Genomic DNA, 27,145 nt, shown 5'->3' on the forward strand with positions numbered 1-27,145 from the left:
ACAATAGGCTATATAGTATTTTAGAGATAGACCTAATATTATAATACACGATTTTAATAACGCAAAATGTAATCCGCTCCCCTGTAGATATTTTGCCCCGCCCTGTCTTACTCCCTATCGGTCATCGGTAATAGATCTAGATCTAGTACTTTATTCTCGATAATCTTTAACAAATAAGATTGTTAGCTAGTTTCATTACGGCAACGTAAAATCAATTTAGCCGTAACAATGTCGTATAAAACTTTTTTAGTTTACCAGAGACAGAGATGCTAACTTTTATTTAACCTATTCTTCAAAAGCTACATTATAAACATCCTTTAGTGACTTCATTCAATTTTTCTCTGTACACCATACAAATATCCATGGATACAAATAAAACAGTACAATGCAATAGCCAAGGTCGAGTCATAATCTTCTTTTATTAACAGAATCACTACCCTGCTTTGATTACAATAGGTTCTCCACAGATGGTTTCACAGGATTCAAAAGTGTACCTTGTAGCTGTACCAACACAAGAGGTCTAGAATCTAGATCTAGATCTAAAATTTAGACGTCTATGTTAAGATTCTAAATTCTAAAAGAAATATGGAGACGAAATTGCCCCAAAAGAAGTACTTTCGTCAAAGAGCTCACAGTAATCCAAATTCAGACCATAATTTAGACTAGTAAGTAAAATTACGCTACTAAAAAAAAAAAAGTCACGTTAGTCGTTAGTTTAGTAAACTTAGTACTAAGTTAGATCTAGAGCAAATTACATTGTCCGAACACTACATGGGACCGAACACTTCGTCGGTTTTTGGCTCATAGAAACTTTAATTAGCATGTCTCATGCGAAACAACGGCGCCTGCACGTAAACTGTTCATTTATGAACACTTCCGTGTCAAGTACTTCCGTTTCCTCTCTCAAGAATTATTTTTAGAAAATTTTTAACGTTGCATGGTACGCACATTTCTATTTTTACACCAGCCGGATGAAGTGACCTAGGGTTGGACTTAGGGGCAAAACTTGAACCAATCAACGCTTAGCTAAAAGGTTACACTATAAATAGCTTCTATATATGTATGGAACATCGTAAATGTCAAGGTTAATGGGTTATTTTGTGCTTGAACAATAAAAATGGGGTGTTCGCTAACTTTTTTGACCTTACATGGGACCGGACAGCAACACAAAAATATTATTAAATAAGAATTTAGAGCATAAAAGGGGCTGGTTATTGAAGGGAAAGGGTCAAAATAAGGTCAAGAATGCAGTGGAATGCGAAAGAGGAGGGGGAATCATGTGACCTGGCTGGCTTAGCAGCGTACTGCGCGAGCCGCAATGGCTGAATGGGATGAACTTTGGGAGTGTGGGAAAAAGGTTTTATACTATTAAAATTACCTCACAAACAATCAATAACACAATATAAATGCATATAATATATGTTTTTATTCATTAAATTGACTTTAAATTATTCTAAATGAACAAAAAGTGCTTTGTCCGATGACGGGTAAAGGTGTCCGAACACATTTGAAATTGTATTACATGTGTCCGAACACATGTTAAGACCCCCCAGTCACTATAACAAGAATAGCTAAAGTTCTATGCGTATGAATACAAAATGACACACACATTATTAAAGTAGAATGATTGCGGATAGATATGATACTTTTTTTTCCTTCCTATGTTAAGCGGTTACTGAATGAGACCGCATGGAAGTTTTAAGTTGCGTTTTTTCGCGGTGTGTGTCCGGACAGTGTAATTTGCTCTAGTACGGTTAGTGTAGCCGTGTAGCCTACACTAGTACAAAAACAATGTTTACAAAGGTGAAAGTGAAGTTCAAACAACTAATCGACCATCTCAATCTCAATTAATAATATTATATAAAATATATACACTCCAGTCTATATATTTATTTATTCTACAATCCTTGTTCAATGTTCTGTCTTCATCTGTAGGCCTATTTGTCTTGAAGTACATATGATACTACTGTATTTTTGCTGTAGTATACATCTCAGTTGCTTTTTTACTAGATCTAGTCTTGGCCCTAGATAAAATGTACCAGTTCAGCAAGGGGATAGAGAATCAAAAGATGTGGATCTACTCATAAGCAACTTCAATGAAGGAGAAATAGGTCCACTTAAGAATGGATGTTGCTGGTTTTTATTAAAGTTCTAAAAGCTATCAGCCAGAGGAGACACAGCTTCAGTAGATGTTTAATCAGATTTCATTTTTAAATCATTGATGGTGTTATTTTTTAAAGTAAAAAAGTGATACAAGCAAACAGACTTAAACATGTTATCCACACAGCATGAGATGTCACTTAAATAGATGACAGATGTTTCTAAATTATAAAACTTACCTTTAACATTAAATGGTGATCTTTACTCCACCAATATAAAAATCATTTCAATTATTAAATTATTTGTTCAACAATAATTGTAAATTAAATTATATCAATTATATGATAACATACACATAACATGGATGAAATATCATGCATATTGACAACATTTAGATACAATTTTAGTTATCTAAAATCAGTTTAGCATTGTACTTCTTTCTTGCAAAAAAGTAGTTTCGCAGAACAAAAATGACTTTTTAAATTTGACCAACATTGTAACAATACCACATAAGCTAAGTGAAATATTTTTTCTTTGTGTGGATGTATACAATGTTGGCACCAATTAGGCCAATTTTCATTAAGATATTCCATATAATAAAAATTTGGCAACAGATTATGTGTTGCCTATAGCAGAATTTATTGTTTAAAATTAAGAGGGGTATATGAGTTTAAACCCCTTTTTCATTAAATAAAATATTTTTAAAATCAAATTTGAACAAAGGAAATATCAAAGTATATAATAACCTTCATGTTTACAATATTTCTTGCATATAAGCAAAGTAATCTAAAATCAGTTTAGCATTGTACTTCTTTCTTGCAAAAAAAGTAGTTGCGCAGAATAAAAATGACTTTTTTATTTTGCCCAACATTGTAATAAAACCACATAAGCTAAGTAAAATATTTTGACTTTCTGTTAATGTATACAGTGTTGGCACTATTCAGGCCAATTTTCAGTAAGATATTCCATATAAAAAAATTTGGCAACAGATTGTGTGTAGCCTATCAAAGACGCTTATTCAAAAATTTTAGGGGGGTGACCCTCTTTGTTAACATTATTTTTTATGATCATTCTCATCCAATTCAATTATTTTTATCTTACTCTTTTAATGATATCATAAGCTTGATCTTAGTGAATTTTCATTAAAAAATACCTGCTATTTAAAAAGTTACAGAGATTTTAGTTCGCATCCAAAAAAAGTTGGGAAGCAAAAAATTGAGAAAACCCCATAGTAAAAAAACCCGAAAATTAAATACATTAAAAATTCATAACTTCGTAACCGTTTGAGCTAAAATTAAAATAAAAGTATCTTTGTTCTTGTCTAAATGAGCTCTATAAACTGGTGCTACTACATTTTTTTATTTTTTTAAAAATGAAATTTCATCCAAGTCCCTATTCTACACTCTACCAGCAGTATAGTCGAGTGGACTAAAACTAACTCAGTCGTGGACAATTTCAAAAGTGATGTTGACCCACACAATTTATTTAGACTGATTTAGATCTAGGACTTAGGGACATCTTGGAAAAGTTGGAACTCCCAATTATTAGGCCTATTATTAACGAGAAAAATGGCCCGTTGAGGAAGGATACACCGGGCGCTAGGTTGATAGTGCTGTCTCTTTTCTCTAAACTAAAACCAACCCACCCCCCCCACACACACACACACCACCCCCCCCCACCCCACACCCACCCCACACACCAGCCCCCCCCCCCCCCACCCCACCCACCGCCACCCACCCCCACCCCACCCCCACCCCCCAAAAAACATGTCTACCGTCCCATTCAACGAAATATAATTATATACTTTTTCCAGTGTCCGCCCCCTCCCCGAAAATTTTACCCCCGCCCCCGAAAATTTCAAGTACCCCCACCGCTCTCCGGGGAGGAAAAAGTCTGAAAGAAACACTGGTGTCGCGCTTAGCCACTACGCGAAGAATTGCATTAAAGAAATTGCGAGAAAACCACTTTTTAGATTAGACACATTAATTAGGCGGTAATTTTATTATAGAGTATCGATGAGGAAACCACCGCCCCACCCACCCCCCCACTCACACCTCCCCCCCCACCCCCCCCCACTCCCCACACCCCCCCCCCCCCCACTCCCAAAAAAAAACATGTCTACCGTCCCATTCAACGAAATATAATTATATACTTTTTCCAGTGTCTGCCCCCCCTCCCCGAAAATTCTAACCCCGCCCTCGAAAATTTCAATTACCCCCACCCCTCTCCGGGGAGGAAAAAGTCTGAAAGAAACACTGGTGTCGCGCTTAGCCACTAACCGAAGAATTGCATTAAAGAAATTGCAAGAAAACCACTTTTTAGATTAGACACATTAATTAGGCGGTAATTTTGTTATAGAGTATCGATGAAGAAATTTCTTTTGAGTTGGGGAGGGGGGGGGGGCTCAGACGTTCTTACGCGGGGGGTGGGGCTTCGCCCCTACCCGAAGAATTGTATGCAAGAAACTCTTCACGCAAACCATTAAGATTAGACAACATTTCCTTTTAGATTAGACACATTAATTAGGCGGTAATTTTGTTATAGAGTATCGATGAAGAAATTTCTTTTGAGTTGGGGAGGGGGGGGGGCTCAGACGTTCTTACGCGGGGGGTGGGGCTTCGCCCCTACCCGAAGAATTGTATGCAAGAAACTTCACGCAAACCATTAAGATTAGACAACATTTCCTTTTTATTCAATGTTAACGCGAAAATCAATGACGTCATATAACTGTGAGCACTCTCTGGGTTTGAGATTATTTTCTACTCTGTGCTAAATGTGTCGACGTCATACTTCGTTTTTCGAATTACTGTGCATGTTTTTAAATTGCTTGTCTTTTCTCTAGAGCGTTCTTGTCAGACAGATAGATAGATAGATAGATAGACAGACAGCGAAACTATTAGTATTAATTATTTAGTTATTTAGATCTAGTTATAGGAATAAAAGATATTACCGAAAATATCAAATCCCTTTAGGCCTATAATTTTATAATTATAATTTATAACATTAGGCCTATCAGTTAATAATTTAATATAGCAATGTATGTACACATTACATGTTAATGAATCAGTGATTTTGCAGCTTGTTTGAGAGGTCTACTAAATTTTTGTGGACGTCCACACTAGGGGGGGGGGGGGGGGTTAGTTGAAAGTGGGGTAAAAAAAAATAAAAAATTTTGAAGTCATAAATGGATGACTCCTTATGTAAAAATATCACTTATGACTTGGCAAATACTGTTTAGACTGAGGTATATATTAAGATTTATAAAAAAAAATTTTTGAACATATTTTTGAAAATGTTTATCTAAAATGATATATTGTCTTTAATAACTCCTTTAAAATAGGTCTGTGGAATCTTTTTACCTTCTCATTCTGTAGATATAATAGATTGTGTTTAATAATGTTTTTTTATTAAATTACCTAGCCCTGTTTGTCCTGATTCTATGGACTGGTCCCAGTTCTACCCTGTTCACTTTGCTCAGAAGAATAAAGATTCAAACAAGGATGGAGATATAGATGATAAAGATGTTACAATCAATAAAAAACAAGTGGAGTATGCTGATATTGGCTGTGGTTATGGAGGATTGTTAGGTTAGTGTTATAAATTAATTTTTAACATATTAACATATGTTAACAAATTGCTTTGATATATATATTATTTTGAAATGTATATTTGAATGCTTTTAATTTTAAATGCTTCTAATTCATTTATCTCTCTTGAATGTTATTTAAATGTTTCATTTAAAAAAAAAATTCTTTTCAACTTTGTTTCTTGTATTGTTTCAATCATTTTTTAAAACAGTGGCACTGTCATCAATGTTCCCAGACACACTTATGTTGGGAATGGAAATACGAGTTAAAGTCAGTGATTATGTTCAAAAACGAATTGAAGCCTTAAGACTACAACATCCTGGTCAATATGAAAATATTGCTTGTATTAGGTCAAACGCAATGAAATATTTACCAAATTTTTTCCACAAAGCTCAGGTAGGTTCAATTACTTATTTTTAATTTGCAATCTCATATTAGGACTTTTTTTTAGATAAATAGAAACATTCTTTAACATGATTGTTATAAAATTCAGCTATTCACAAAGATTGTTGTACTTTTTTTTTCAGCTTTCAAAAATGTTTTTCTTGTTTCCCGATCCACACTTTAAGAAAGCAAAGCACAAATGGCGCATTGTCAATAAAACCTTATTGGCAGAATACGCATATGTTTTAAAAGTTGGGGTTAGTTGTAATTATTCAATGCTTTCTTATTAAGTCAATTCTCTTCTTTCCAATAAAACTATTGAACTTTATACCACCAGACAAAGGGAAGTAATGATAAAAAATATTTTAAATTGCTAAAAGGAGTTTTTCTAATTGTAGTATTGTAAAATATTAGGAACACTTGAACTGTTTTGAAAATGATCTGTGAAATTAAAAATCACTTCACTTTAAGTTAATTTTTAAACTGTAATTTCTTATCAATTTACCACTGTACAGTAATCATGATTTTATCAGTTGTTTTGCTTCAGCTAAAATTTCAAAGCTAGTTTAAATATACCAATGATTTATATTAATGATTTTTTAAGTAAAAATGAGTGTTTTATATTCCTGTTTAGCTAGAGTTTTAACAACATTGTATTTTATGTATTACTAGGGTTTAGTCTACACAATAACAGATGTTAAAGATCTTCATGTTTGGATGGTGGAGCATTTCACAAACTTTCCTTTGTTCACTAGAGTTACGGATGAGGAATTGGTAATTTTTTTTTTCATATTTTTTAATCTTGTTATATTGTCATGGTTATAGTGCAATTTACATTGATAGTTTTTTAATGGCTACAGATAACCAAAGAAAACCGCTGAATAATAATTAATCCTATGTCCTGATCTTAACTGCAAATAAATGTAATGACAAAGACTGATTGGTTTATATTTTAGGTACCTTGATATGTGCAATAGTAAAGGATTATTACTGCTTTTTTTTTACTATTCTTAATATACTTATATATTAATAAAATATTATTTATGCTTTGATTAATTTAGTCTTTTTTATTCACCATAGGAAAATGATGTTGTGGTTGATAAAATTTATAACAGCACAGAGGAGGGTCAAAAGGTGACTAGGAACAAAGGAGACAAGTGGTTAGCTGTCTTTCGTAGAATAGAATATATTCCATCTTAGCAATAAATCTTATTTTAAAATTGTTTATTTTAACCAAATAAAGCTTATAATAAAATCTGTTGATTGAAATAGTGTTTTAACTTAATTACTTCTTTGGGAAAACCTTAAAATGTGTGACTGTTTTTTTCAGTTAGCCTAGCATCTGACTGGAGTTTAGGTCGCATATAAGAGCTTTCTGTAATAACCCCTATCTTTCTTCTGTCATCCTCCAGATCACATCACCGTGACTGGCATGCCATAAAGAAAATAAATAACCTCCCTAAAAGATAAAATAAAGTTTAATGAGCCAACAAATGTGGCCTTAAGCACAGAACAAAAGATAATACAAGTGATCTTGTAAGAGTGAAGTCAAAATGGTATACATAGAAAATACAACTATTACACTATGGTAACAAATGATGTGAAATATTTTGTCCAGTATATCACATAAACCAACATAGTAAATGTCTATAACTATTTCTAAGATTTAAAAAAAATTAGCTCTAATGGTCTAAACTAAAAATCTTACAAAGTTGTTGATTCAGAGATAACATTACAGCTTATACAAGGTATTTAAAAGCATGATTACAATAGCATTTACAGAGTAGGGCTGGGTATTCACGTTGTATTACTAAAATGCTTATTTACAAATTGTCTTAACTAGTTATGAAAGTTAAAATTCCAAAACAAATGTTAGATGTTTGAAGCAGGCACTGATATTGAATTGCCTCACAAATACAATTTAATAAAGTATTTAGGTTATTTTTTTGCTTTGTTGTGGGTTCAAAGTATAAACTACTATACTACAGACCTACTCTTCAAAAAACTAATACAAGTAAAGATGAATATTTTTGCCTGTACACACAATTTCATTGAGCAATAAATGATTTAAATACAATATAGCTCAACAAACATTTTCCATCTAGTTTTGCACATTTTTTATGGTTTTATTTTTTTAACTACAATTTTTTGTACAAGGCAAAACTGAAAATCAATTAAAATTTCAGCTTGATGTTTACTAATTTATATTTAAGCACACAATAAAGTATTACAATTTAATTTAATTTAGTAAAGGTTATATCTTAACCACTATAATTGATCATAAAATCAAATATTCTAGTATGGTATTGTGATTTTTCTTTATAAAGAAGCCTGAATTCCTATTGTATTAGATTTTATTTATTTAAAAATAAAACATGTTCTAAATTCCTGCTTTGAAATAAAATGAGCTTTTTTAGGTTAGAAATTTAAATGTATGCGTGTCTTCAGATCAAAGTTTTTTTTTAGTTGGGTTAGTTTTTAAAGTAAAACAACACTATTATTAATTTTTTATCTTAATAAAAACTGTTGAATAAACAGTATTTAGGTTATGCTTGCTTTACTTAACCGATTAAAATAAAATTTTGAGACTTCGATTTTTATGAAACTTATAAAATTAAATTTAAAAGAGTAAAAAAGTTATTTAGATTGATCCTTTAATTAACTACACAAATCTCACAAAAAATTGATATCAGTCTTCCATGTCTTCTGGTTCTGCTTTATTTAAAAAAGCAGGAGGTGTAAAACATCAAACGCTGGAGGATTATACCATTATATATATATATATATATATATATATATATATATATATATATATATATATATATATATATATAAATGCACATTTAGACATACACACACAATTTACTTGTATACTAATGTACTGTGAACTTTAAATTGCATAAAAAAGAAACTAAGAAAATGCAATTCTTTAATTACTACATTTATTCTAAATTTGGAATGATTATTAATTAATTAAAGAAAGTGTGTACCACTTAAGATAACAATAAACAAAGTATTTTCACTTGTTCATTTGTAATAAAGATATCTATATAATTCAATAACTCAGGATTTTAAACAATACATGCAGAAATTTCAGAAGTATGAATGCCCACAACTAAAAACAAAACTGTTCAGACAAATTTCATTTTGTATGTACAATCTCTGTTGTTTATTAAACTGAATTGAACTAATTTCTAGGATATCATGCTTACAAATAACATGGTTTTTTTGTAATCTCACTGCTAAGTGCTGGAATTAGGGTTGTCATGACATGAACTGCCAGAATTTTTAATTTAAATTGTGTATTTTTAAAACTTAAACATTTTTTTTTTAAGATGCAAGCCCTTGTATTTTTTTGTTGGATGGAAAACATTCTAAAACTATGATACATCTTAAGATTTTCTTTTTATTGCCAGTGATCACATGCACCATAACTTTAAAAAAAATCCTTTGCTAATAAATATTTTTCAGTATATTTTCCAACTGGAATAAATAATTCACTTTAAAAAATTCCCTGAACCAAAAAAGATAGAAAAAATTAAAAAAAAAAACCAAAGTTTCTAGCATATAAAGCTATAAAAAAAAATTATCTTCACTTAATAAATCATCTTCGTATATCTTTCTTTAGAATTTTAAAACTCTTTAATTAGTAAATGATTCTTTTCATCTGCATTTGTGCAGCAAAATAAATTCGATTTAAAAATTCACATTTACACTTCTAGAGGGCCACTAAGAATAATTTTTTTAAAAGACAAGGGTTGACGCACAACACTGATCATTGTCAAATTGATATTTATATCGAAATACTTATCAAACTGTGTTGACTGAGTGAAAAAAAACAGAATGTCACATTACAAAAGGAGTGTGTGTCTCTGAATGGTTGCCAAGACCTCATTAAGTTCTAAATCTCTATAAAATAAACCATGTGGAGAAAACATAAGGCATCAAAACTAGGAATCACGGATTAATTGACACTTTTAAAAAATTAAGAAATGCTAAAATAGTTAATGGTGAATTGTTAACCTTGATAGAAATAAATACCAATATACTTTGAAAAATGTAGCATAAACATTTTTATTGACATACAGGAGATAGAAGAACAACAACATGTACGCATCAGTTGTGAGTCACAATGAAATATTTATGCAAAACATAAAAAAAAAATCCGTCAATTAAAAAAAAAACAACCAATTACACTTTGAATGTTGTACTGTGCCTGACAAACAGATATATATGGTAAATGTTACGGTTATGTGAAGGCAAAGAAATGAGCATATTAAGGAAATCAAAAGGAAAAAAAATTTACTAAGTAAGGATTTGTATGCTTGATAAAAAAACAAGGTTAAATAATTCAAAAGTTTTCATAACGGTCAATTAAAAGCAAAATAAATACACAAGTACACTGGCAATGTCACTGACAAGAAAGCATCATTGCTTCAATGCTCTGCTTTCTTTATTTAAAAAAACTAAAGATAAATATGTGGTTAACAACATATCAAACTATACAACATGACGGAATAAATTTTACAACTGGTATAAATACAATTTGCAGTAGTCAAAACTTTATATGAAGATTTATGTTTATTGTTCTAATTTTCAGACAAATCTAAGTCTCTGAAGGCTTCAATAGTATTGCTTCACTTGAGAATCAATGACACAGAAGGCAATAAAATTGACAGCTATATTCTACAGTAAACACAAATATAAGTTTGTAATTAAAAAAAATTACTTTAAGTAAACAAGCAAATAATTCAGGTTTAATTTCTGTAGTCAAAGGATACAAATTTAAACATTAAAAAAATTCCATTGATAAACAGATATTTTGGCATATCTTTAAATAAAACAAAATTACCTAAAGTAACTTTCATAAGGTTGTTAATAAATGATTAATTTGAAATTATACAAGGTTTGCAAATTGTTACGGCTAGTTACATATGGGGCATATTTTTATAGTTTAAATAATAATAATAAAAGTTTCTATCCCGCAGAAATGTCACACAATGCTTTAGAGAGAAAAATTATCTACGATGCTAGCCGGTAATTTATTTAACTTGCCTTGGGAAATCTTATATTGCCTGTGTCCACTGTACCAATATTCCTGACAATCATAACAATTTTAACTTGGGCTTTAAATGGGTCTTTTTAGACATTCGTTCAAGTGGATGGCTAAACTTTTCTCAAGATTGTTTACTGTTCTCAAATTGGTTACTACTCAAACATCTTAATAACAGTCTATAATAAAGATGTTAGGCTTAAGTACTAGAAACTTCAGTTTTGTAACAACCTGAACTGTCTCACCATTAAATAACTGTATTTAAAATACAGCCATGTTTTTAAAACTACTTGTTTACATATAGTTGTTACAAGGATAGTTTATTATGAAAACACTGTACCTATACAAATATATATATATATATATCTATATACATATGCATATACAGCTACAAGATGCTGTTATGTATACAGCATAGTTCACACATATATTGAAAGTAAGAAAATCAAACATTCCCATAGTACTTAAACTGAAAATTAAAAACTTGGATTAATAGTCACATAATTTAAAGTAATAATAAACCAGCACTCTCACTTAATGATTTATAAAGAGCTATAAACACATACAGCACATAATTTTAAACAAGCTGGAAATACTAAGATTAAAGTCAGTCTGAAATAGATGACAGTTTTCATAAAATGCATGTCAAGTTAATGAAGTCTATTTAAAATAAGAAACTTAAATGCCATAGTCTGTAAGAAAAGAAATTCTTAAGGAAATGGTTTAATATTTATAATTTGTAAAGTAATTTCCTATTGTCTACGTGTTCAAGACTTCTGCATGGTGCTTGTTATTCTGAAGTACTGAACAAACTTGAAGACCAGACCAACTATGAAAAACCACAGGTTGCGAGCAAACTGTGACTTGGCAATTAACACTCTCCATAGGATGATTGCAACAGCTGAGTTGAATACATATCTTATGATACGCAGCCTGAAAGAAATGCATTCACATTAAAAATGAGAATTATGAAGCTAAAAAAAAAACATTTCTTAGAACTGTGGTGAGTTTTTTGCTCTGCTAATATTTTGATTAAATTAGACAGCTAACCATTTTTTTAAAAATCTCAACGCTAAAGAATGATAACATATTTTTAGTAGAAGCCTTTAATAACTAGTAATAAGTATAATAAAGTACATAGTCATAATTCTGAACTCAAGTAATGAGACAAATTAGGTGAGCTTTAAGAAAAGGTATAAGTTAAGTAAGAACAACTTTAACAAAAGGTTAAGATTTTTAGACATTAGTCTGACTAAATTTTTTTTTTTTTTACTGTTGCTGTTTTGTTAGTTAAATTCCTTAGTGTTGCTAATATCTGGTTTATTATATGTTAAAAACAGTTCAGCTAAAATGAACTGTAAGTCCTGATTTAATAAAACTTACTTTCTAATGTGAGCTCTAGCAGCTGGCAACCCAGACAAATCTTCATTGAGAACATACTTCTTGGCCCCCAAACAATAGTTTTCTATGTAAGTTGGCCAGTGCAGAGGGAGGGGATCAAAGTAAAACATCTGTGGAGGGAATTATCATTTAATCAATAATAACCATAATCCTTCAGTATTATTGTAAACAAATCATTGTGGGGTAAAACAAGGCTCCTCAGTACAATCGGGTGAGCTAAATCCACAGGGTGCTTGCTGTTCAACACAGGCATGTCGTGTACGCTGTTGGACACAGCTATGTGTTGCTAGCTGTTGTACACAGCCATGTGGTGTAAGAGTGGTACACAGCAATGTGGTGCTAGCAGTAGGATACAACCATAGCAATACTTCCTTATCAAATGTTTAGTCTTATAAATAAAATAACTGCTAGTGCCCTATTCCTGTTTGAAAAATCTTTTTGGTTTGTTGCAACATCACATCTTTGCTGACTTACTCCCTCCCCCTTCTTTCATTGTCACTAAAAAAAACAGATTCTGCTCTATAATTCAAATAAAAATCGGTATCATTTTAACCTTATCTAAACCAAATACCAGGTACGCTTGATGAACCTCCACCCCCATGTAGCACATAAGTCTGAACTCCATCCCATTGTGTCCTATCATTTAAAGATGACCACTTGTGAACATAGTAATAACAAAAAAGATATCAATGTTCTTACTTTGAGATCTACTGGAGTGAGCTGATGCTTCAGCATATCATGGTTAGAATTGGCCCACTGCCATTCATTGCATGTGAAAAATTTGAGGCATTCAATCGAGCGGTGAAGTTTATTATAAAGTTTAACCATTCTGTAAAAGAAACAAGGGTTGAATAATTGAAACTATGTTAACACTTTCCAATTATATTTTATATTGAAGAGACAAATGTATAGAAAATATAAAAAATTACACAGAGATGAACTGTTAAAAAATATACCTTGGTTTTTTGCCCATGAGTCTGTATGCTATGTCACAAATGTATGCAGGAAAGAGATGACTAACACATGTCCAGTAATCATGAAGAAAGCTACACACAAAAAAAAAAAACATCAACAAAACTATAATTTTGTACTAAATGATAAAGATAATATAAAGAATGCTACTTATAAAAAAAATAAGTCCACTATAATACAAAAAAGTGTAAATAATTTTTTAAAATTACCTGTTGCTAACAATGGCAACATTAGGGCGCCTGAAGCAACCTTCCAGAGGTGTATGCTTAAATGATTTATTTACAATTCCACCTGGAAGAAAACAAAAATTTAAATTTCTGTGTTGAGGGGTGGGGTGGGGTGAAGAAAAAAAAAAAAGGTAAAATGGAAGTGCAACACAATGTAAAACATAATATTAAAAAAAACTTAATTGGCAAAATCTATTATAACCCTACTAGTAAAAAAAAAATAATTACATTATTTCTGAAACTTACTCATATCACCCCAAGTAAAAGGATTAGCACCACCTGTTGTAGCATGATACACAAGAACATTCTTAGGCTTGGCTATGGCTGTATACCAGGCAACAGTTATCATAATGTTAACAGGTATGTCCACGGGCACAATGTCTGCTATAGCATTGGATTCTCCTTTCATTGAGCGCAAAATACCACGTCCTGCCTGCATAAGTAAAGTCATTGAATACAAATATATATATTGCATTATAATGTATTACATCTGTAATTGGAATTTATAGGCAATAAATGTTTTATGTTAAATACAGCTACAATTAATACTATGAGGGCTTTAATAATTAGAACAAGAAATGTTGTAGAAACTCAAGAAGATTACAGCGTAAACAATCTTAAAACAGAGGATGTAAAAAACTTACTGCAATATAAATACCACTTGGACCATTGTAGTTGTCAATCCATCCCTAGAAATATAATTTATTGAAATATTGTATTAATACTATAATAATAAAACTTTCAAAGAATGTTACATTTGTTTACACAATCTTACTGGCATTTTCTTTTATAAGCTGCATATAACTAATAGAAATCAAGTTAAAGATTTCTCTTACAGTGGCATAACATAATTTTTCTTATAAGGACATAATCAGATCAAACAATGCTATTAATAATGTTAAGACAAACACCCCTTTTGCCAGCCGTTATGAAATGTGTGTATGAAGTAGGCTTTTGATTCCTATCTGGTGCATTGTACCACCTTGATAAACATACCAAGATTGTCTTCCAGGTAAGCTAGCATATGATGCTCTACTAAATTAAGTAAAACTATTCATTTTTTTAAAGATTTACCGGAAAAGGTTCCTTCCAGGCAGCTCCAACAATAGAGGGTCTGATGATGGCCAGAGGTAAATCTGCACCTTCTGTGATGAGCAGATGTTCTGCAAGTTGCTTAGTGTATGTGTATGTATTAGGTTTCTCACCCATAAGCTTTGGTGTAAACAGCTCCAACATTTCATCATCCATCCATCTAAGAGAAAATTTAGTTCACTTAAACAATAGATCAATGAAAAGAATGTAGGTAAATAAAGTTTAAAAAAGCAAACCTATTTCTTTTAAAATAATAGTATTTATATTGATTTAAATGATACTTTTAAAAAATATCTAAAATATTAGTTTAATTCTAATTTAAATGATAATAAAAGAAGAATAACAGTTGCATAATTTGACTTACTCTAACACATCAATTATTTTCTGAGGTTCTACTGGTGGGGGGTATACAGTCTCCTCAATGTAAGGTCGATCACAGTTAGCGTAAGCCGTGGAAACATGCACAAATGCCTGGAAGACAAATAATAACTTTAGCTTAGAAGATTATATACATGGTAAAAAGCTTATTTCTTTTAAACCGGATCATAGATAGTGACTCATTAATATATTTCAAAATAGCAACTACTGCACTAGTTCTTTAAAAAACTTAACAACATTGGCAAATCCAGTGTGTAGGTTACAAGTGCACATAAGTCCTTTTAAGCCCTTGGTTTTCAGTAATTTGTTTCTGTAGAGAGTTTATAATAAATGGAACGGCATGGCCTAGCCCTTAAGAGTTAGACTGCTAATCTGAAAATCTTGAGTTCAGATCAGTAGAACGACCCTGTGTCTATCCAGCTCTGATGGGTACCTAACTCACATTAGGGAAAGAAAAGGCGGCTGGACATAGTGCATACCATATTATCCCTTCAAATGTTGAAGTCACAGAAAAAGGTGAACTCTGTTTCACTTGCCCAATGGACTGTCAGATTCATAAAGGGGACTTAGTTTAGCTTAGTTAATTATGAGGGACTTAGAAGTTCACGAATGTGATGTACAAGTTTCATATAACAATTACCAATTTTCATTTTTTCACTTAATAAAAACAAACAAACCTCTAAATGAACAAATTTTCGACAAAGGTTCAACATCTTTTGAACAGCCACGACGTTCATCTCGACTGCAACACGCAGTGGCTCGTCAAATCTGACAGTGGCTGCATTGTGGAACACAATGTGTACATTCTGTTCCAGGAACTCTCTGTCAGAATCAGAGATGCCAAGCTCTGGCAACAGCATGTCTCCATAAACAGGTCGCAACTGGGATGCAAAGTTAGGTCTCTCTTTACGCAGTCTGTCAAATAGCTGAAAGTAAAAAAAAAAAACATTTCGAATTTCTCACAAAATTATATTTATTCAAAAATTTGTTGTTTGCCATGAAATAAAAAAAAAAATCAGTCCAATTCTGTAAAATTCTGCTGCTAATTATTCTTTTGCTGAAACTCTAAAAATTATTTTAGATTATGGCACACACAAAATCTACTATTAATTAACATTTTAACAGAATTTTTAAAAAATTGACCGTTTACTTTGAACATTAAAAAAAATATTAAATTCTTTCAAATAAAACTTAAATTGAAACAATAGTTTAAATGATAGTAAGTTGAATTTAAATGATTGTTTCCTGAAGTTTCAATTTTGTTGTATTATAACATATTGGCTAGAAAATCAAATTTCTGCAACCCCTCAGTTTTGCTTATGCATAAATGCACATTTTCAAATGTCACACTACACTAGCAATCAAAACTATTTTCATACAGGCTTTCGCTTGGGGGGATTGTTCAAGGAATCCATTTAGATAACCTAAATATTCAAATCATTGTAATACCTGAAAGTCTTGGATGCCATTTTATGTTTAAAGCAATAGGGAATTTAAATTATAATAGTGAATATTAAATAAAAAAATAACCTAGTTGAATTAGGCAATAGTTTTTTAAATTACAATACAAAGCTTTGGGCAGTCGTAACTGGAAGAAGTGATAACAAGATATTAGGATGACATACTAAGATAGAGTTAGGACATAATGTTAATGACTTGAGATAAAAAAAAAATGATGATAAAACATTTTTTAAAGGTAGTGAATGACCTTAGTAGATTTTTAATTAATTATTCAAAAGGAGATTTGAAATGCTACACATATTTTTAGAGAAACACTGTGTTAAGGTGTCATCCAAAAATGCTATTAAAAATAAAAAAAAAATAAAAACTTTCACACCCTCCTTATCCCCATTACAATAATAGATGAACCCCATCCTCTTCCAAAATGACACCTACTTCAGCCAACCACTTTCCCTTGTATTGCAAATTGTGTTTTCTGAAACAGCAAGTTCTTTTAAAAATATTGATTTTTAAGCTGGGTCAACCTCATGGATTTAATTTTTAATACATAAAAAATACCTTTTAAAATTCAAAACTGTGACATCACAATTTATGACTCTCACACATCAGCATAAAATCCCCCTCCCCTAATATTCATTTTCAAAAATCAACAACACAAGCATAAAAAACAATGGTGCCTATTTCTGTTTAATTATCATGAGTGTCTTGAGTGTGCATCAACAGACGTTAAAATGTAATTTCTAAACTTGTTATCAACACTCCTAAACAACGTTCTATTGTCGGGTACGGGAGAGAAGAACATTTTGGGGACCACTGCTCTGAGTAACAACGGGAGTTATTACCCTTTAGTCATATAAAGTGAATATAAAATGGTTTTAAACTGGAACATCTGGTTATCGATTTAAAAAAAAAAATCCCTAACAGCGCAAAAAAAAAAATGCGTGTATAGTTAACCAGAGCTTGACCTCAGTGCATTGGACGGTTGTTTAAAAAAAAAAAGAATGCCCCGGGCATCTGGACTCGGCACGTTGACCCACTGATCTACTGATAAAAGCAACTGGTGACCCGTTATCAGCAGTCCACGAATACCTGACGACAGCGTGACGTGTGCTGGGCTTGTGTGAACCCTGGGCTACATACATCGCCTCCACACAAATCATTGAGGCGATATGCTTGACTTGCCGTCAATCATCAAGCCAGCTACTCAGCCAAGATTGTGGCGTGTCACAGGCCCGTATGGTGAAAAACACTATGTTAAAGGGCCCTGATGTCTTGATATTACGATATATAGATAATCTGTAATGGGTGTATATCTGAAAACTGTTCAAAGGATGGTGGATAAAACAATCTAGACAGCCCACCCCTCTTACTGAGCTCCTCCATTAATTGTAAAATGTATGTATACGTTTCAGGTTCAAAGAAACTTAAAATGACAATAACTGAAATGAAATAAAAAGATTTGAGAGTAGACGGGATTTAAATTTCTAAGCTAACGTTAAAATACTGAGTTTTTGGAGTAGACGGAATTTCTAATGTTAGTTAAAATATTGATTTTTTTAAATTTTTTTTTTTTTGAGTAAGCGAAATTTCTGAGCTAAAGTTAAAACTGAAAATTTTGGGAGTAGACAGAATGGCTAAATACACGCTGTTGAACTGGTATAGGCCCTATTTATTAAAAAAAAAAAAACAAAAAAAACAACAACATTTAAACGTCGATATTCCCATACTCTCCACTACACATCAGATTCAGTGTTAAACAAGGGAGTGTACCTTATCGTAGCAGCTCCCCATACATGTCAAACTGTGCAGTTTTTTTTAAAACGTCAAACTGTACAAACATTCATAAAAACATCGGCAAGCCTGCATTGAAAAAAGTGTAGGCCAAACACGCACGGTGTTTACAATAAATGCATTTGGCCTATATTAACAACAAACAACTGTTGGCGTATTGAAGAGAACCTAACTTGAAGCTTGTCGTCAAACAAGTTCGGGTATGAACGTCATTAGACACCGAACAAGTTCGGGTAGGTTCGTCCTCGGTCACCGAACAAGTTCGGGTATGTTCGTCCTCAATCGTTATACCGACTGCGTCTAACTATAACCCAAGGACTTGAATCTTGTAGGCCTACTATCAGATTTCATTTGGATTTTTTTTTGTAGCAAACACCCAACGCCCGTATAAATATTGATTGACGCGATCTTTGCTTTAAAAACCAACAGACGACGAAAGACCGATCACAGGCCGAGAAGACTGAAAGAAATGTGAATAAAGCAGTTTGCTTACAGAAAATGTGGATCTAATCTTAACGACAAGAATAGCGGCCTGGAACTAATGAGACATGGGGTACAAAGCAAAATGGGGGAGGGGGAGGAGAAGAAGGGGTGTTGAAGCAGGTCAAATCAAAATGTGAAACAGCAATAGTGCTTGCTAAAATGAAAACATCGCTTGTTTTTCTTATACCATCTGTCATTAACGGTTATTTAATCACTGCTCGTTATATGGTATAAATTTGTGACACTATCATACGGCGGTGGTGTATACACTATAAAATGTTGAAATACTTTAAAAGACACCTGATTGTTCAATCCAATACGCTTTTCAGCGACCCCCCCCCTCCCGTTGTGTCTTCCACATGACAGAGCGCTTTGATGTAAACTGATTTAGACAGCACGCAAGAATAAAGACAAAAACGAACAAGCTGGCTACACGAAACAATGCAACAGACTTGTGTCTCCGCGCCTCCGTGCAGTAAAATCACGTGTCCTACCTGCTCTCTCTAACACGGTGGCTCATTACGTTACAGGATAATGACTACAAGAAACACACCGACAAGTGTGGCTAACTAACATTACAACATAAGTACATGGAGGGGGGGGGGAGATAAGTTGACACAGTAAAGTTGCGGTTCATTATAAATACTTAGCGAAAAGGAGAGGGTGTAAGGTATTATATGGCTAGTAATTAAATACCATAGACGGCCAAGGATTGTAAAGATAGCATGCGCGAAATTTACGTACACCACAAGCCACATACAGTGAAGTTGAAGTTTGTATTCTGTGTGTACAGTATATACATAGCGATGCGTGTAAAGTACTGTACAAGGAGGTATTTCACACCCGCCTGACCCCCGCCCTTGTGATAAGCGAATGTAGCTCGTAGGATTATCCTCGATCGTTACATTTCCGTGCAAGATGGGACCACTGTTATATGCGATCATGTCATGTCGGGTGAATGCTAGTTAAACACGGGCTGTCTTTCTAATAGTAAGATAAACAAGGCCTATGCGCTATAGACTTACAGATACCAGAAAATAACAAGCAATAGATCTTAGTCGGAGGACGTTAAGCCGTAAACATTGGTAGGAATGTAGTAAATGCAATACACATTGGTAGGCTAGAGCTATGCAATATAGTCTTCATTGGTAGCGCTATGCAATGCTATGTAAGATAGCGCCGTACAGTATACATTGGTGGGGTAGAGCTATGCAATACACATTGGTAGGATAGCATTGTGCAATAGACATTGGTAGGATAGCGCTATGCAATACACATTGGTAGGATAGCGCTATGCAATACACGTTGGTAGGGTAGAGCTATGCAATATAGAGTCTTCATTGGTACAGCTATGCAATACACATTGGTAGGATAGCGCTTAGCAGTAGACGTTAGGATAGCGCTATGCAATAGACATTGGTAGGATAGCGCTATGCAATAGACATTGGTAGGATAGCGCTATGCAATACACATTGGTAGGACCGAGGATAGCGCTATGCACTACACATTGGTAGGAAAGCGCTATGCAATACACATTGGTAGGATAGCGCTATGCAATACACATTGGTAGGAAAGCGCTATGCAATACACATTGGTAGGACCGAGGATAGCGCTATGCAATACACATTGGTAGGACCGAGGATAGCGCTATGCACTACACATTGGTAGGAAAGCGCTATGCAATACACATTGGTAGGATAGCACTATGCAATACACATTGGTAGGACCGAGGATAGCGCTATGCACTACACATTGGTAGGAAAGCGCTATGCAATACACATTGGTAGGAAAGCGCTATGCAATACACATTGGTAGGATAGCGCTATGCAATACACATTGGTAGGAAAAGCGCTATGCAATACACATTGGTAGGAAAGCGCTATGCAATACACATTGGTAGGATAGCACTATGCAATACACATTGGTAGGACCGAGGATAGCGCTATGCAATACACATTGGTAGGATAGCGCTATGCAAGAGACTTAGTAGTATGCAGTAGACACTGGTGTGGTAGAGCCACACAAAACACTTTGGTAGAATAGCGCTATGCAATAGACATTGCTAGGATGGCGCTATGCAAGAGATTTAGTAGTATGCAGTAGACACTGGTGTGGTAGAGCCACACAATACACTTTGGTAGGATAGCGCTATACAATACACTTTGGTAGGATAGCGCTATGCAATAGACGTTGGTAGGATAGCGCTGTGCAATTGACATTGTAGAATCACCCATCAAGCAGATATCCGGATATATTTCCATAATGCTATCACTCGAGGGAAAAATTAGACCTTCACAGACAGATGACCCACCCACAACAAAAACTATGCATTCTTCTAAACTGGCTTAAAATTTAGTTTACATCGATGCTAAATTTAGATTTGTACCCGTTCCTAGTATTATAAGTGTAGTTACCAAACCCCAGACTCGCATTATCATCTCTGATCAAAATGAACGAGTAAGATTCGTGGTATAAAAAAAGTGAATCTGGACACATAATCAATATCTCATTCAGCAAGATGCCAGTTAAAACAATACAAGAAAAAGGGGGGAAAAAATTAAACATATAGAATCAGAAGTTGGCACAGGTTGTAGTCCCAGGACTCCTTTTTATAGAACAGAATATAAATAGCAGGGCGGTGAAGAAGAAAAACCAGGGCAAAGTTTTAAAATCTAGACCCACTATAAACACAACTTCTCTAATTTAAAAAAAAAAAAACTATAAAAACTAGGGGAAAAAAACCCAGCCTCATTAGCTACCAGAAATAAATATAAATATAGATTTTCTCATTAACGATGTTATTCCACAAAAATAAAACAAATAGATTTTTCCTAATTAGTCGTGTTTGCCATAATAATGGGGTTTATTGAAGAACAAAATAGAATACATTTTCAAAACACTTTATCTTATCTAAACCAATACAGTTTAGATAATAGAACCCAAATCATCATACACTAGTAGTTTATCTTTAGAACAAATAATACAACAATATATCCTGGATTAGATAATTTAAGCATCCATAGATGTAGGGTTAAAAGAGTATTTCAATTAATCTTAAAAAGATAATTTTTAAAAATAAATGGCACCAATTTGCAAAAGCATCTCAATGTGTAATTATTCGTGAAGACTTTTAGGATCCCAAAAATGCAAAACTATTGCTAAAATCTCATAACAGGAATTAGCAATATGCCAGTTTTAACAAATATCCATATTACACACATGGACTTGTTAAAATTTATCAGTTGGGGAACATAATGAACACAATGCCACGAAACTCATGTCTACACTGTAATTCTATTTATCAAAACTTAACTTTGTTTTGAAACCAGATAATGCATTTTTTTATGCTTGTTATTTGTTGCTGAAATGTTATTTTAAAGAGTAGATTTATACATCTTTGGCACAGAGCCATGTTAAAGTTAAGTGTATGACAATAAAGTAATTGCAGAAACACATTGGTATATAGCTGCAGAACTGAAAATATTAAAATATTGACTGAACTGTTTGTCATTAATGAAGCTAGGCACCCAATGAGGATTTTAATAAAATAAGTTTAGATTCAACCTCAAGATTGTAGCATGTCGCTGAGCCTACCCAGCTCTGATGAGTACCTGACTAGTCAGGGAAAGTAAGGACAAAAGAGTCCAGTGGTACCACACAGTGCCTTCAAATACAGAGTTCACAAAACCTTCCAAAAAAAACTGCTTTGTCTCCCCATCAGCATTTAATAGCTTGAAAAAAATTATTTGCAAATAAATTACCTTTGAATTTGTGATTTCATCCAGTCTACTCTGTATACTTTGCTTGTTCTTGGGTCGGATCAAACAGTATAGACAATCCACTTCAGGACAACAACGTAGCAACTTCTCAATCAAAACCTTGCCAATAAAACCAGTAGCCCCAGTGATCAAAACACCCTTGCCCCGATAAAACACTGGCACAGTCAGTTCACCAGTGAGGTGTTTGGGGGATGTAGCATGCTGATCTGCACACATCCTCTTGTCTTTCTTATAACTGACCTGCGATTCAATGACACCTGACTGGTTCTCTTTGCTTGAAGTGATATGGTCATGTGACTCTACAACACTGCTGGTTTTAGAGAAGGAGTTCTGTGGTTTCTGTAATATTGTTACACAATTCTGAGATGCATTACATTCTTCCGTCTCTTGGTCAATACCGTTGTTTTGTGTATATTGCGTTTTAGCACTGCTGCCCTTAGAAGGAGATGTACAATTTAAAGATGGCAAGTTATTCTGGTGATCTGTGTTTTCATTGCCATTTACTGTAGGTGTTTTCACTTCCGTGTTTTTGGACATTGTAAGAATCCTTTAGTGGTAATATACCTGGCAATAAATTTAAAAATAAAAAATAAAAATTAACATCCTAAATTTGAAACTAAAGATGTTATATGTATAAAATGTTATCTTAAGAATACTTATAGACAGAAATGGAAACTAAGTAAATAATTTTATAAAATATAATGCGCTAAACTGAAAGATAATAAATAGCAAATAGAAAAATTTTATGCTACATCTTCATCAACAATGAAAAAAGAAGAACTTCAGCCGATGAATTAAAGCTTCAACTACAGGCAAGCATATATTTAGGTTGTTTAATGTAACAGACACCTTTTGCACCACTAATGGTACACACAGTGACCAGAATCTAATCCACAACATGTTCAAACACCTGGTCATTTGATAGGCAATAGCTCCAGGTGATATGCCACATCATCAGTGAGGCATGCAAAAATTAGCTAATGCTTGACACTCAGGCATGGTTCACTGAGGAACTGGTGTTCCAAGCACAGAGTACACTTAATTTTCAAGTTCAAGTATTTTAAGGCTGTGACAGAAAACCTCAAACTTAGAAAATATAAAATGCTTGTGCCACATAAAGTTTAATGTATCCAGCAACATTTGTATCCAGCTTTTATTTTTTTGCTATTGATTTTCAGCTATTCGATATTTTATTTTTTTACTTAGCGCATGTGTATCTCAGGTGACAATATTATAGTCTATACAGTTTTCCAGGAACAGGACAAATCCCCCCCCCCCCGTCACAGCTTATGGTTAGGATTAGGGCTAAGGCTAGGGTTAGTGTTGGGGTTAGGATTAGGATTAGGGCTAAGGCTAGGCTTAGTGTTGGGGTTTAGACTTATTTCTACGTTTGGGATTGCATTTAGATTTAGACTGAGGTGAATGCTTAGGTTTAGGCTTTTGCTTAAGATTAGGATTAAGGTAAGATTAGGTCTATAGTTAGGGTTAGGTTTGGTTGAGGGTTAGCTTAAATTATAGAGTTGGAGTTAGGGCAACTTAGGGGTTAGGTTTAAGGTCAGGACTCTTGAACTTTGAGCTTGGGGGGTAATGTCCTTGCCCCCAGTTTTCTGTAGTAAAGCAGTTTCAAAAAGATTTTGTGAAATTATAGAGGGGGGAATGACACAGAGGACATATGCAGGCACCATATTTTTTCCAAAGAAGGGAGAAAGATTTTTTTATTAAATTCAAGATTAGGAACAGTAACAAAATATTTGGAAACCAATGTCTATTTAGTTACTGAAATTTTACTGTAAAATTGCTTCATATAATAGTAAAATTTAAGATAACAAGGTGCTTCTGATCTGTAATGCTTGGTCATGTATGAGTAATTTTAAAAGACTCTTGAATAATGCATTTATAAATAGTTCCTACATTCTTAGGCTTGATTATATTGATTATAAAAAACGAGCCGACCCGCTGCGTATCATACGCCGCTATTTAGTTGTTTTTTTTTCTCCTTTTCAGTAATTTATAATTTGTGAATTCGACAGTACCAATGCTGCCACTGAAAGCAGCCTCCTCTTAGTTACCTCCTCTAAGTTTAAAATCGTTTCAAACTAAATTATCTGCCCCTAATAGCCGTCACCAAACCCGTCTCTATGATTGTAAAATGTAAACAGCATGAAACCACAGCTCACCAGACAATGTGAGGGGGTGGGGGGTGGTAGCGATAGAGAGGAAGAGAGGGGACTGTAAGGAGCGCTTGCAGCTTGTTTTCTAACGGCTCCCAGAAGAGAATTATATATATAGATAGTAACTTAGATTTGGGTCTAATAAATGGTAATCATCATCATAATTTTTACAAGGCCCTGTTGCAAATATATTTTCTGAACCATTGTGACCATTTTCTTCCTAGATTGCATTTCTACTGTTTTTCCTGTCTCACTTGAAGCTATGACTTCCAATGTATGTTTTAGTCTTTAAGCCTGTGCAAAAGTATAGCTATAACATCAACCAATATAAAGTCTTCCAGTTTTTGTGTCAGTCCTTTGAATTGCCTTGCCTGAAACTGCATAGAATTCTCTCTTGACACAATTTTAAACTAACAGTAAGAAGAGTGGTGAGAGGAGACATCTTTTCGTAACATGAAAGTCTTTGGACAGCCTGTGCCACTTGATCATACAATTTTTCATAAATAAAAGCTTGCAATTATATACTGTTTTATTACATTTTTCTTAATATATAAAGAATTCAACAGTACAGAAAAAGCCTGCTTTTTTATTAGCAATACCCTATGTATATTTTGATGTGGTTAAAATAATGGCTAAAGTACCTTAATATTATAAGCAATTGCAAAAAATAGGGTCTGTTAACCTGGAGCACAGCTAATCAATAAGTATACTTTTTAGAATTATAGTTTTTAGAATTTTGAGGGGTTTTTTTTGTGTGTAAATTTCTGAAGTTAGGTGTTAAGTTAGACCGGCACAATGGAAAGGTTATGTTAACAGCAACTTAATCAGCTTATTAAAACTTACTTTTTATAAAATATTTGACTGTAGTAGGTTTGACTAATTTTTAACGTATCTATTCTGATGTAAGTATTTTTACTACAATTTAATTTCTTGCTTGTCATTATTAATTACACATGTTTCTATTCTAATGTATGCCTAAGTGTTTTTACTTCAATTTCATTTTTTGCTTGTCATTATTTATTACACATTCTAACCTAAAGTCCTAATGATGAACTTAATCTATAAATATTAACTTAACATTCCCTGAAGGGAAATGATGAATTTTATCGACTATGTTTAAAAGAGTGAGGATATAGCCTGGAAATTAAGTAAGGCAAGGTAATTGAAAATCCTATTAATTAGTGGCACATCAACTAGGCCCACTCTGATTCTCTGCATCTAAAATATACACCATAATAGAATGTCACTAGAATTAGAATATTAGATTTATTACACTAAACATCATTTAAGTCTATATAATATTACACTAATTAGGCCTACATTTACTGAATAATCAACCACTGACTGTATGAGAGTTAGTAGATTGATAAGGCCAGTGACTAGCTAAAGACCTAGCCTAAATCATTTTAATTTTATTTTCATTTATTTCAATAGACCCCAGCGTTAAAAGTCTCAAATGGTCTATTAAATATTTCTAAATCATGTATGATAGTATTAAAATGAATATGGTTATTAAACTACTATTTTGTTTTTGTTGGACTTTACTAAAGATTTGGCTGTTCGATATTTTTTAGTAATTTCTACACTTTTGAAACAGGCAGAAACAATTCAATAATTAATTAGCCTATAAACTACTAGATCAACTAGATCTATAAACTATAAACTAAACAGAAAAATAATTAAATATGGAATAGTATCCTATACTATGGAAATGTAGATTTGTTTACAAAATATGTAGGCCCTATTCTTAAAGTTATTAATTAAAATTAAACTGCTGTTTTCCAGTTTCTGCATTTGCAACTTTTTCATTGATTCTTCTTAAAAATAAAATTAAAATAATAAATTTTTGTTTTACGTTAGGTTTGAAGTCTGTAAAATTTCAGGACTGCTTTAAAGGTAAAAAATTAAAAATAACACGATTTTAATCTGAGTAAACAAAAATGATAGAAGGCATTTCGTCTAAAGTCTAACTGGTCCATTGCACTGGGACAGCGGCTGCATTTTGTAGGTCCGTCGACATTATTTTTAAATTAATTTTTATGGCATTTTTTCTTACCCCAGCACTCAGATCTTATGTCTCGCAGGTGTTAAGTGAATATATCTAGATAAATCCAGTTTTTGCTGTTAAAATTAACAGCTGTATGCTTGTATAAACTCCTAATAATGCAAACTATAACAAGCCGGGTATTATTTCTATCAGTTGGACAAGCTATCTGAATATTACGGAAGTTGTAGCTAAGAGGACCATATTAACAGAATTTAATAA

At 33.0% G+C, this 27,145-nt stretch overlaps 2 protein-coding genes across 2 annotated transcripts; one reads left to right on the plus strand and one right to left on the minus strand.

The window, feature by feature from the left end:
- Nucleotides 1-524: 524 nt before the first annotated feature.
- Nucleotides 525-7,792, plus strand: LOC131952130 (tRNA (guanine-N(7)-)-methyltransferase). The gene is made up of 6 exons (XM_059314653.1): nt 525-665; nt 5,521-5,687; nt 5,899-6,083; nt 6,215-6,328; nt 6,744-6,845; nt 7,152-7,792. Exons 1-6 carry the CDS (start codon nt 586-588, stop codon nt 7,269-7,271), a joined length of 768 nt encoding a protein of 255 aa, XP_059170636.1. The 5' UTR covers nt 525-585; the 3' UTR covers nt 7,272-7,792.
- Nucleotides 7,793-8,897: 1,105 nt separating this feature from the next.
- Nucleotides 8,898-27,104, minus strand: LOC131952125 (fatty acyl-CoA reductase 1). Its single transcript, XM_059314646.1, has 12 exons — nt 26,936-27,104; nt 22,691-23,272; nt 15,872-16,120; nt 15,181-15,287; nt 14,799-14,976; nt 14,369-14,413; nt 13,971-14,157; nt 13,707-13,788; nt 13,482-13,571; nt 13,225-13,354; nt 12,508-12,635; nt 8,898-12,057 (listed from the first exon to the last, which is right to left on the minus strand). The coding sequence occupies exons 2-12, from the start codon at nt 23,243-23,245 to the stop codon at nt 11,892-11,894; spliced, it is 1,917 nt and encodes a 638-aa protein (XP_059170629.1). The 5' UTR covers nt 23,246-23,272; nt 26,936-27,104; the 3' UTR covers nt 8,898-11,891.
- Between the last annotated feature and the right edge of the window lie 41 nt (nt 27,105-27,145).

Source organism: Physella acuta, unplaced genomic scaffold (genome assembly GCF_028476545.2).
Source record: "Physella acuta isolate Inbredline_101_S28 unplaced genomic scaffold, ASM2847654v3 ptg000855l, whole genome shotgun sequence".
In the NCBI taxonomy this organism is placed as follows: Eukaryota; Metazoa; Mollusca; class Gastropoda; family Physidae; genus Physella; species Physella acuta.

Bases quoted from the DNA above. Each gene is read 5' to 3' on its own strand.
- LOC131952130 (XM_059314653.1), top strand. From the start codon at position 586: ATGGAGACGAAATTGCCCCAAAAGAAGTACTTTCGTCAAAGAGCTCAC. The intron at 6,084-6,214 runs GTAGGTTCAATT...TTTTTTTTTCAG, and splicing joins ATTTTTTCCACAAAGCTCAG to CTTTCAAAAATGTTTTTCTT. The intron at 6,329-6,743 runs GTTAGTTGTAAT...ATGTATTACTAG, and splicing joins CATATGTTTTAAAAGTTGGG to GGTTTAGTCTACACAATAAC.
- LOC131952125 (XM_059314646.1), bottom strand. From the start codon at position 23,245: ATGTCCAAAAACACGGAAGTGAAAACACCTACAGTAAATGGCAATGAA. The intron at 14,158-14,368 runs GTAAGTTTTTTA...TTACTTATGCAG, and splicing joins CAAGTGGTATTTATATTGCA to GCAGGACGTGGTATTTTGCG. The intron at 13,572-13,706 runs GTAATTTTAAAA...TTTTGTGTGTAG, and splicing joins GTTGCCATTGTTAGCAACAG to CTTTCTTCATGATTACTGGA.